General features: G+C 40.4%; 1 protein-coding gene across 1 annotated transcript in view; it reads right to left on the reverse strand.

Moving 5' to 3' along the window:
- Window positions 1–218: 218 nt before the first annotated feature.
- Window positions 219–12,238, reverse strand: part of LOC121929099 (orofacial cleft 1 candidate gene 1 protein homolog) — a 62,654-nt gene continuing 50,634 nt past the window's right edge. The window contains exons 7-8 of the mRNA XM_042464417.1: window positions 2,574–2,813; window positions 219–326 (exon numbers count right to left, since the gene is read on the reverse strand). Coding sequence (XP_042320351.1) covers window positions 219–326; window positions 2,574–2,813 — 348 coding nt within the window. The remainder of the gene's footprint in view (window positions 327–2,573; window positions 2,814–12,238) is intronic.

Raw genomic sequence — 12,238 nt, forward strand, 5'->3', positions numbered from 1 at the left:
GGGGAGTCGATGTGTTGTAGAGATCTGAGCTATGACTCTGGAGATCAGAGTTTGCTTCCCTGATTGGCCATGGAAATCCAATGGGTAACATCACACATTCTCAGCCCCAGAAAACCCCATGATAGATTCATCTTTGGGTTGCCATAAATAAGAAACAACTTGAAGGCATACAACAACAAAAAAGTATGGAACCTCACCTTACCACATCAGTTTTCTTGCTAATCTGCATCTCTGTTCTTTTCTTTCTCTTCTTTGGCACTCTCACTATTATGTACACTATTCAGCTCCCCTTGAAACATATTGCTTCTTGAAGAATAATGAGTGATCTTAAATGTTAATAAGGAAAGTCTTGATTTCAGCTAGATCCACAGGATTCCCAGTTTCCTATAAAACACTAAAGATTAGTGTTAGAGCATGTGTTGTTTTCATTTAACTCAGCAAGAATACTCCTAAGTAAGGTTTTGGGGTTTGTTTGTTTGTTTTTTTTAAATACAGGCAGGGATGAGAATATCTAAATTTAACTAGTTGTATCTTGTGGCTCCCAGTGCCAATCCTACCAAACTTCTCAGAGTGTGAGATCCACTGAAGAAAGGGTAGGTGAAGGCCAGAATGAATGGGGTGGTTAGAGTGTGAGAAAAAGAAAGACAGAATCCAAAAGAGAAGAAAATGTGGGTGAAAAAACTTTCTAGTTAATTATCCAAGCACAAAGCACTGTGTGAGGAATAATAAAGACATTAAAGGATTACAAAGGGGGTTCAATGAGATTACTTCTGAGTACACCTGGGTGGAGCATGGGTTTAGTTAAATCAGACTTTTAGTTTCAAACTAATAGTTCCAGCCTTACCAAACGCCCTCAGAATGGCAACTCTTTGCAGTAAGAGGTGGGTAGAAAGCAGAATGAAGGACAGAAATGTTTTTACTTAATTTTTCAAGTGTCTAGTAAATATATGACAGGATGCAGTGGCTTAGTGGTTAGGATGCCAATTCTGACAATTGTAAGGTCAGAAGGTTGGGAGGCACAAGTGCTGCATGATGAGGTGAGCTCCCATCACTAGTCCCAGCTTCTGCCAACCTAGCAGTTCAAAAGCATACCAATGCAAGTAGATAAAGTTGTACCACTTCAGTGGGAAGGTAACAGTGTTTGGGGCAGTCATGCTGGCCACATGACCACCAGAGCAGTCCTCAGACAACGCTGGCTCTTTGGCTTAGTAACGGAGATGAGCATTGCCCCCATACAGTCAGTTATGACTAGACATTCATGTCAAGGGAAAACCTTTACCTCTACCTTTTAGTAACTATATTCAATAAAACCAGAATGAAATAAATAGTGAGGACTACTAAAGAGAGTTAACCACATCTCTGTCAAAAATACTGTACAGGTCAATAGTTGGGGAGGAGTATCAGTCTTCCAAACCTAAAGGTCTTGATATTTGGTAAAGACCGTGGCTGCCTGAGTACTAAGCAAACACATCACTCCATTCCATTAAAACCCCTTTCCCTTCTTCCTCAATGACTCCTCAGTCCCAGCTTATCAAATGCCTCTCACCCATTCCCCTGCTAAGTTTCCAGAACTCTCTTTATTTCTTTCCCTACTCCTAAAAAACTATGGGCCCATACAGACAGGCCAAAATAAAGCTGCTTTGGGTCACTTTGGATGTTTACTGTTTAAGTGATTCATGTGTCCTAAGAGTCCGGAAGCTGCGCCAAAGCCAAGCTCCAATCCTTAGGACTGGAGTGTGACTTTGGCATGACTTCCAGACTCTTAGGACACATGCATCATTTAAAAAGCATACCTCCAAAGTGACCTGAAGCAGCTTTATTTTGGCCTGTCTGTATGGGGCCTAAGATAAAGAAAGTAGTTTAGCATGAGATACATTTCCTCTAATCCTAACAGTCTTTCTCCTTAGGCCTTCCTTTTTTATTGAATCTGTCACAGAAAGGGCCATCTGCCATAATGAATCTAATGTTCTAAAAGTAATCAACTTGTTAAAGTATAAGATTAACTTCAGCGCTAATCAGGAAATCTAAAATCTAGCAAGTAATCAACTGAATAAGCCAATTAATTAGTTATTTCTGAACTTTCACCCACATCTTAAAATATTAAATAGATTATTATCACATAGGAACATATTTCAGACAGACAGACAGAGTGTGGGAATCACTTTGTGTATTTTTTAAACTATTAAGCAGAGAGAGCATATACTCTCCAACTATCCAGATTTTATCTTCTGTTGTACCACTTTTTCAACTGCTCTTAAAAAGTCCCACTTTTTCTTTCCTCCTTCCACTTCTTCTCTTCACCCTCATTTCAACTGTTGCAAAATGAGCTCAAAGGGCAAAAATAGTTTGCACTCCATTAACTGAGCAGGGGGAAGAGAGAGGTAAAAGTGGAATTATGCCCTTCCCAGTAGGCTCAGGCTCAGGCAAAAACAAACTGTTGCAACCTCTCCCAACTAATGTGTTCTATCTCATTGATAATTTTTGCCATCATGACCACATTCTGATGTTGTGTACCAATTTTTGTCTGTGAAATGCTAGAAGGTATGAGAGCCTACTGAAGAAATGTCACTTACTGTGTGGACGCTTTGGTCAAAACAGATCTCCACGTCGTAGAAGTTGCCATTATGTCTGACTGGTAGTGAGGTACCAGCCCACTGTTGACCTTCCACTTTGGACCAGGAAAGCAGCTCACCACCAACTTGTCCACGGATGGAAACCTTGAGAATGTAGCTGCCTTGAGGCACTTTGTCTTTAATACCCCGTATGCATTTAAGTTGGATTTGAATGGGTTGGGACTTTTTAGACCAGTTGATCTAAGGGAAGAAAGGATGCTAATGAAGAGAAAAAAGAAAACTGCACTCCTGGTTGGAAACAGTAAACATGTGTATTCAAAAAAGGGAGTTATACAATGATGGCATTATTTCTTTGTTTTCTATTCTGCCTTTTCCTCAAATTGGAAACCAACACAACTCACAACTGGATTAAACACAAGACACAAGTACATTAAACACACAGTAGGATATAACAGAAGTCCTACTATGCCTGGACTGAGCCTCAGTGTATTTAGTCACATTTAGTTGCTGTCTACATCCAAACAATGATTTCAGAAGTTCTATTCAGGCGTCCTCCTTGAAATAAAACCAACATCATAGCACACTTGGAGGTGTGCAGATGGGTGGCTAAATGCCGCTTGTTTTTGCCCCAGAAGGAGGTGCAGCAACCACACACCATGGTCTCCAGAGGGACCAAAAAGAACCCGCTTCTTGGTGGGGTCTATTGCATCCTGGAAGAGGTGCCATAGGCATGCACATGCACCATGATGATGCCCCTTGTGTGCAGCGCCATTTGGGTGCTGCACATGATGAGAATCATCATGGCGTGCGCCGTGTCAATAGGCACACACCAACTTGATGCCTGGCCAGTACGATGAGGGCTGAGAGCATCTGGACGCTCAGCCCTCACCACACTTATAGGTCGGCACAAAGTGCTGGTGTGTAGAGCCCCTTTCTTGCCTAACAACAGGGCATAATGCTGTAATTTGGAGGGCTTGAAATTTTAGAAGAAACAAATGCTAACCACTTGAGACTATAGTAAGACCCTATAATAACATGGAATTTCTCATGGATTTCATGTTGTTTCTTTGTAGAATACAAAAACTGGACATGTAATATTGCAGTGCACGCACTGTCTTCCTAATTTACTTCTGTAGTAATTTAAATTATTTTTCTTCTTATATATCCATTTCCATTATGAGAGAAGGTTATTTAAAATTGCATCCGACCACACATCAAATTATTTTAATGTGTTTTCCTTGACAAAGTATTCCAAAATTTTTATGATCTACTCCTGTAGTGACCAATAATCTCTCTCTTTAAAAAAAAAATACATCCTACCTTGGATTTATAATGGAAAAGACAGCATATTTCCATATAGATAGAAAGCTCATGGAGTTAAATTAAGTAGTTAAGTAAACACTTGAAGTAGTTAAACCTCTTTTGTTTTTGTTTTCCTCAACACACACCATACTTAACAAACTAATCTGAATGACAATTATTTTCATTTAAATTAGAAAAATCTTAATTAACAATGAAGATTTAACCTTAATATTTTGGCACTGGAATCATGCATATATATATATATATATATATATATATATATATATATATATATATATGAAAATTAACATCATGTGAATGAATAAATAAGACAATCTTTCTAAAACCTCAAGGCAGGATTACTGATGCAGGCAGACTGAGTTATTAAACACATTCTAAATTAAACGCCTCTATGAATTTTATACTGAAATTTATTTTGATAGTTTTGCATGCCAAATGTGACATTTTATATTTTAGATTCATCTTCTGTAGTAATTTTGGAAATGTCATACAAACAAAGATTTTGTCATTTACCAATGGAATTACTATGCATGGCCAGTTAGCCTCCTCTCTTTCTGGCTCTTCTAGTTGTTTCAAGTCAGCAAGCCATAAAAAATCTTTATCTCTCTGAAACACAGCAATTTGGAAGATAATCGAATAGTGACTGGGGGGCAAAAAAACGCCAGTCTGAGGAATTATACCACAATCTCTCTTGCATTTACAACCTTCCCTCAAAGCGAGTGTCAGTTGAGTAGGAAAAGGAGATAGGAGATTCATCATATCTCAAGCTTGTCTCATTTACATGGTGGCAGGGCTGCCTTTCCTCATCTCTTACAGGAATGACTTTGCTTGGCCAGTGCTGAGAAAGTGTTTTGAAAAACTCCAGCCTTGCCCAAATGATTCACGTTTAATGCTTTTAGATGTTCCTGTTTAAGCATATACTTGCATCTGTTGGGATTGCATACATTTAAGTTTGCTAAAATGCTAATTTTTTAAAAGATAAAATAGCAAAGTGAAGGGATTTCATATAAGGGAGGGAGTCAATATAATTGATTTAGTCATTTTGCTGTTTCTTTCAAGGGGAGAAAGCACTCATTCTCTCACACAGACACCCACAAAAAAGATTCACCTTCCAGCTAAGAGCTGCTCCTCCATTTGAATCATTATTCACTCCTGTAAGTTTACTCAACTTGGCTTCAGTCCTCTCTTGGCAGGTTTTCGGTGCTGCTTTCAGCGCCTGACTTTCTGGCTTGCTTCGATGACAAATGGAGGGGGGGGTTAATAAAATGCATAAATTAAAGAAAGCGTTGACCCTTGAAATCCACATGCATTTCAATGCATTCCTTAAATATATACAAGAAAGGCAACAGTGGATGGAGTGTTGCTGTACATTTGAGGTAGGGAAATGTTTAAGTTTTAAGCAGAGGCAAAGGAATAAAAATGGGATCGCATCTAACCGCACATTCATATTTATCAGTCTGGATGGATGCCAAAACACCAGGGGCCACAATCCAGCAAACCCTATGAGCTCATGTTGGCTAGACTGTGGCCAGGAGGTTTTACTCACAGGACCCAGATAGCAATAGCCAGCTTGATCACCAGATGGACAGGACTGGCACTGAAGCAAAAGCACAGCATGTAAAGAAAGTCACCCATCTGGCAATAGAGGTCCTGAATGCAGGACCCTGGAGTGCAGGCCAAGGGAGGCTGGTGATCTCCAGGTCACTTGGGTGGTGAATCTGCTCCTGGTTTTAGTCTCAAATTTAGAGACGCTATCTCTGATGAACCCTATTCCCAAAATAGATTTTTGTATCTTGGATTGCTTTGTTAAAGTTCAGACTAGAATCTGAGTGAATTCAGTATTCTATAGACATGGGAAATGAAGTTCAAGCAGCAGTAGCCCAGGGCTTTAGACATATTATAATTTGGACTACAGCTTCCAGTATCCTGCAGCCTTGATTGGTGAGGATTCTGCAAACTGTAATCCCAAAAATAACCTCAGAAAATGTTATCATCCCATTCAGAATAGGAAGTCCTTCTTTCCTTAGCATACTGTAGATATATGGCAATGAAACCAGCTTAGATATTTTTAATGTTTTTTGTTTTATTTTGATATAATATTTCAGTATAGGCCCAGTATACTGAAGTATACAGTTTGCTGAGAGCAAACAAGAGGCAATAAAGAAGCAAACTCATAGTCCCTATATTAAAAAAAAACAACACCCAAAACCAGAAGTTACTTTCTGTCTATGCTTTCACTTTTCCTTATCCAAAATGCCCATTCAGCTCAGGCAAAGTCCCTATTCCCTGATATGCCTTTCAACTGACTAGGCACACCTCTGTCATATCTGGATTAAGTTTCAATGTGTTTGCCCTTATCCAGTCCATTACTGACAACAGACACTGATTCAGTACAGAGACAGGTTCCTAGGAATCAGATGGGATGGAAAAATAGAGTTGCATGACATCAGCATGCTGGTCATATCAAACCCCAAAACTCCAGATGACCTCTCCTTGCAGTTTCATATGATATCAGACTACTAGTACTGTGTGGTGCGTATTCACACAAAGAGGCAAAATGTTGTACCATAAGTAGAAGCTGTCTAATCTGTGAAAAAGAGCACTTCCAAAGAAATGTGTCCTCATTAGTTGTGTAGCAAATTCTGAACAATCCCTGAAACAGGACACCAAATTAGGATCCAAAAATGTAAGTGACTAAGAGCAAAACAGACTGCCCCTTTGTGCCAGCTTGGGGTGGTGTCAGAGAGCAGTGTTTAGACGCTGCACGCTCTAACACTGCCCCCAAGCCGGCATCATGCCACCCACCCAGCCACATGGTGGGCAGCTTTGCACCACTCTGGCATCGCAATGTTTATATGCCACACACCACAGGAGCACCACTAAGCCATGGTGGCTGTGCAAAAGCCGGCGTTTGGTCAACCCAAAAAGGAGTGGCATTTCACCGCTTCCTTTTGTGCCTGTAAAAAGCTGGGTTGGGGGCATGGTGTGCGGTTGCCATGGCCCCAACCCAGCATTCAAAGGGGTGGCAGTTAGTTGCCCCTTCATGGCCATCTGTTTCAGACCTATGTTCATCTAATCCAGGGGTGAGAATGATGTAGCCTTCCAGATTCTGTTAGCCTATATCTGAGTTGGCAAGCCCCATTGGCTTTATAAAAGACCTGCTACAGCTAGAAAGCTGCAAGAAATTGTTTTAGGTTATGAAGAAGTCCAGATATTTGAATTACAATTCTCAGTAACACAAGCAGCATAGCTCATGCTGCTTGTGTCACTGAGAATTGTAATTCAAATATCTGGACTTCTTCATAACCTAAAACAATTTCTTGCAGCTTTCTAGCTGTAGCAGGTCTTTTATAAAGCCAATGGGGCTTGCCAACTCAGAACCAAGCCACCATCAAATACCTTGGGTTAAAACACTGATAGCTCATAACAAGTCATTGCTGTTGAGAAAACCAATCCCCCAACAGCAACTTTGAGGACAGAAACTAAACTAAGAAAAAACAGTGTACTCCAAAGCAGGTGGCTGCAGATGTCTTGTCCCTGCTATTTGAAAAGTTCTGTGGTTTCCATGCTATGAGATCTGATTCTACCAAACAACTTTTCCTTGTGCTAACCATCTTTTTATCCATAATGTTTTATTTATTTATTTATTTATTTATTTATTTATTTATTTATTTATTTTGATCACAAGGGGAGTGAGAATGGAGGGAATGAAGAAAAACAAGGGAGGGTTACAAACAGGAGATGATGGTGTCCAAAGCCCTGGTAAAATTCAATGAATGAGGCAGGTGGTAGCATGATAATAGAATCATAGAATCATAAAGTTGGAAGGGACTGCAAGGGCCATCCCATCCAACCCCCTGCCATGCAGGAACTCTCAGTCAAAGCATCCACGACAGATGGCCATCCAGCCTCTGCTTAGACCTCCAAAATCCATTCTAAGTCATGATTGCGCGCATGCGTACGCACACACACATAGATGTGTTGTGTGTGTGTGTGTAACAATGAAGTGTGTCTCTAATTTTAATTTTTTGGGGGAGGATGGAGAGAAAGAATGTTTCAGTTAACAGAAGTATATGAAAGGTGCCTTAAATAAACACTTCAGGATTTTGTGGCATCCCTTTCTTCCTTGACCTGAAGGTTAGACAAAGCTTAACCTAATTGCCCTAAAAAGGGAAATAAGGGAACTTATATTATGAATGTTACCATTTAATTCCTGCAGCTGGATCATCTAAGAAAATCTCTTTTCCCAGGAAGAATGGTTGGATTTGAAACTTTGTACTTATTTAGTTTGTTCATGATGGAAATTATTTCACTTAATTTGGTTAGAGCTACATTGACACAAGGGTTCATTAGGACACCCATTTGCTTGCAATTCAATTTAAAATTAAATACACTTTGTTGTGGATTTTATTACTTTTAAACTACTGTATCTATTGCCTTTATTAGCAGCTATTACACAATTATGAAGGTAAACAGTTTTCATTACTCTGTTTGATCTCTTTTAGGGGTACAACATTTCTCTCACTCTCTTTTTCACACATCTAGAAGTTGGAGATGAGGATACATTAGGACTGGGCAGAAACTGATTTGGGCCAAAAATATATAAAATCATGATATTGAATCAGTAATTCAAGAAGAAACCATTTCATGAAATGGCTTTTCCATTAATCTTGTTTCTCTAAACAATTTCATTAACTGTTCAGCACATTTACTTACTTCTGAGTAGATGCATGTACAGACATGTATACAGAGCCAATGTGGCGTAGTGGTTTGAATGGTGGACTACAACTCTGTAGACCAGGATTTAAATCCCAGCTGGGCCATGTAAACCCACTGGGAGACCTTGGGCAAGTCACACTCTCTCAGCCTCAGAGGATAACAATGGCAAACCCTCTCTGGAGAAACTTGCTAAGAAAACCCCATGATAGTCTTAGGGTCACCATAAGTCAAAAACAAATTGAAGGCACACAACAACAACAACAACAACAACCATGTATGCAATGGCATTGCTAAGCTCTCATTTACTACTGCCCCTCCAGTGTCCTTTAAAACAGTTTTCGACTCTCTTTTTATTTTGCATTTTCATTAAAAGTGAAAGAAAAATTAATCTGATTTTTTAAAAAAGAACCAAACCTAAGTAGCTCAGGCTTTAAAACTGGGTTGCTTAGACCAGCAGCTTGATTTTATGTTTTTAATGTGTGTGGTTTTTTTTACTCTCTACACTCTCTCAGACTCAGAGGAGGGGAAAGGCAAACCTACTCTGAACAAATTACACCAAGAAAATCCTATGGTAAATTTGTCTTAATAGGTGCCATAAGTCAGAAATGACTTGAAGGCACACAACAACATCTCTTATAGAAAAAATAAAAATAAATAGTGACTCAGGAAGTTAGATAGTGAGTATAACTGATTATCTTTCAGTGGCTGTTAATAATAAGGTCTGATAGTGCAGACTTTAGTTTAAATAAGTATCTTCTTTGGACTCAAATATCTGTCCCTTCTGTTTACAGGGAATGAATTACAAATAACTAGTCGTTTTAATTATGATTTTCTCCATAACAAAGGCGCTTTACAGACCACCCATTTGGGGCGGCCTGTAGGTGCTGCTTTTCCTGCCGGTTCGGGGCCTCAGCTTCCAGAGCAGCAGCCTCCGAGGCCCTGATCCGCCTCTTTCCAGGCTGCAGGGAAGCGGCAAAAGGCCGCTTCCCTGCGGCCTGGAAAGGGGTGTCCTTGGGGCTTCATGCCCCAAGGACACCCGACGGCGGTGGGAAGGAGGAGAAAGGGGCCGCTCAGCCCCTTTTCCCCTTGCATCGCTGGCGCAGCCATCTAAAGGCTGTGCCAGCGACACAAATCGTGGAAGGAGCTCCGTTTCGGAGCTCCTTCTCACACCACAGAAAGGGCGCTCTATGTGCCCTCGTGCGGTGCAACAACGTCACGTCCGCGCCGCCCCATTTGGAGGTGGTGCGTTCGTGACGTCGTAATGGCAGCCCCTGTGTGGAACGGGCGCCGCCATTTTGTACGTCCTGGGAACATACTAGGGTTAGGTGAGTGCGTAAGGCACGCACTTTGCCAACCCTAGTACGTCCCCAAGACGTACTTTACGCCCGTCTATAACAGGCCAAAGATTACTTGAAACAAAAGTACCTGAAGTTGGTAGCACAGATATAAGTACATTACATTACAATTATAATATAGGCAAAGATAACTTCACTCTTCTTGCTATGTGACTATAATTCTATGACTAAGTTTTAATGACTTATATAGTTAGAAGAGTAAGATGTAATGGAAGACAAGGAATATCACATGGCTTAAAGGCAGGCTAATGCTGTACTTGCTGTGATTGTTGAAATGAAAACAATGTGGATAGGAGGTGAGCACCTTGCAACATCCAATTGCTCTAAGTAATTACAAAGGTACTTATTACCCCCCAAAAGATATATAAATGAAACTTAGCTTTCAAATTATTCCAGTGTTATTCCTGTTGTATGTAGAACGTAACTAAGGTGTGGTGCTTACATTCACATCAGTAGGTGTCACTATAGTGCCATTTGCACAGCTAACAATAGCCCTAAGATAGCATGTACTGGTAGGGATGCAAAGAACATTTGAAGATAAGAGGGAGAAAATAAGTGAAGGGCTTCATAAGTGTAAAAAAACCGTGACAAGGAGATTTCTCCACACACTCCTCTTTCATTTCCCCCCAGTTCTTAAATAGCCTTGAGGACTACAATCCCCACCCAGTTCAGCCTCACTTTCTCCTCCTCCATTATATGGCTATGTAGTGGCTGTCAGGACAGCAGATGTAGGAGAGTGAGGGTCACCGCCAGTAGATCCTAATGACATCATACACCAGGACTCCATAGGAGCCGCAAATGATGTCAACTTGGTGTGCATTGGCTATGAAGGGCCACCAAGAGGTGATCATCCTCACTTGCCTGCCCCCATCCCTTGTGTCAGCCTTTCTGGTGGGAGAAGATGGAGAGATACCTGGGATAGGCAAATCCATCAAAGGCTACCACAGTAATCAATGGGTGATTCTCCATACTTATCTCCATCCCTTACCCTCCTGCCAGTTACTACTTGGTTATAAGGGAGTCCTGGAAAGGGGTCTGGGGAAAGGAAATTTTCTCCTCCCTATAGTGACTTTAAAAAAAATTCAAGCAGTGAGGAAATATGGTTAACCTACTCCTTTTTCTCTGTGGGAACAAACAATTTTAAAAAGCACATCTTTACCTACTGGCAAAAACCTAGCAAACATCTCTAGAAAAAAAAAACCTCATTCTTTCTTTCTTTATGAGAGCAAATGGCAAATACCTTCAGCTATATGGGATTAGACTGTATTTGATTTCTACCAACAAGCAAGCAAAAAAGTCTGCTTCTTTAAACGACCAAAGACAGAGGTAGAAAACCAATTTAGGTTCAGCTAAATGTAGTATTTCTGGTCTATTGTTATCAGCACAGTCCCAAACACAAAATCATTACAACCAGACCATCTACAAAACATCTACAGGTAGCCATGTTGGCCATTTAGCAAATTCAATAGTATCCAAACAATGATACCTTGATAGGACCAACCAAAATGCACAATTGCATGTTGCAAGCTTTCTAAGTCACACTGGCTTCTTCATCAAGCAAACAGGAAAAAGAAATTGATGATGTTAGTCATAGGCCTGCATTTTCTGTTTCTGGTCCTAGTTCAGATGGTAGGCAGGGCTATCTGCAAGCTGGCACCTTCCCCTTTGGCCATGTGGTCACGGGTAGGTTTTCAAAGTCAAGGAAGGAGACATGCTGGATTTCAAGGAAACATCTGCCTATTCACTTCTGAGCGCAATACAAGGTGTTGGTTATCACCTATAAAGCCCTACATGGCTTGGGCCCGAGTTACTTGAGGGACCGCATCTCCCTATATAATCCTCCCTGCACACTTAGGACATCCGGGAAGAACCTGTTAGAAATTCCATCTTCCAAATACGTTGTTACATCCCAGATGACCTTTTCAGTGGTGGCCCCACAAATCTGGAATGGTCTTCCCGAGGAGCTCCGTCTTGTGACCCCCCTGGAAACATTTAAAAAGAGGCTTAAAATCTTCCTCTTCTGTCTAGCCTTCCCCGCTGAAAAATGAAGTTGTGCACTCTCAGTCCCATTGACTCTCTGCCTTACTCTCTTGAATGATTGTTTTTTAGATTTTATATAATTTGTATTTTGCATTTTATCTACTTTATGAGATGTTGTAATGGTTTTATTGGTCTGTAAACCGCTTAGATCTAAGGAAAAGCGGTATACAAATAAAATTTATTATTATTATTATTATTATTATTATTATTATTATTATTATTATTATT

Source organism: Sceloporus undulatus, chromosome 4, assembly GCF_019175285.1.
Source record: "Sceloporus undulatus isolate JIND9_A2432 ecotype Alabama chromosome 4, SceUnd_v1.1, whole genome shotgun sequence".
NCBI lineage: Eukaryota > Metazoa > Chordata > Lepidosauria > Squamata > Phrynosomatidae > Sceloporus > Sceloporus undulatus.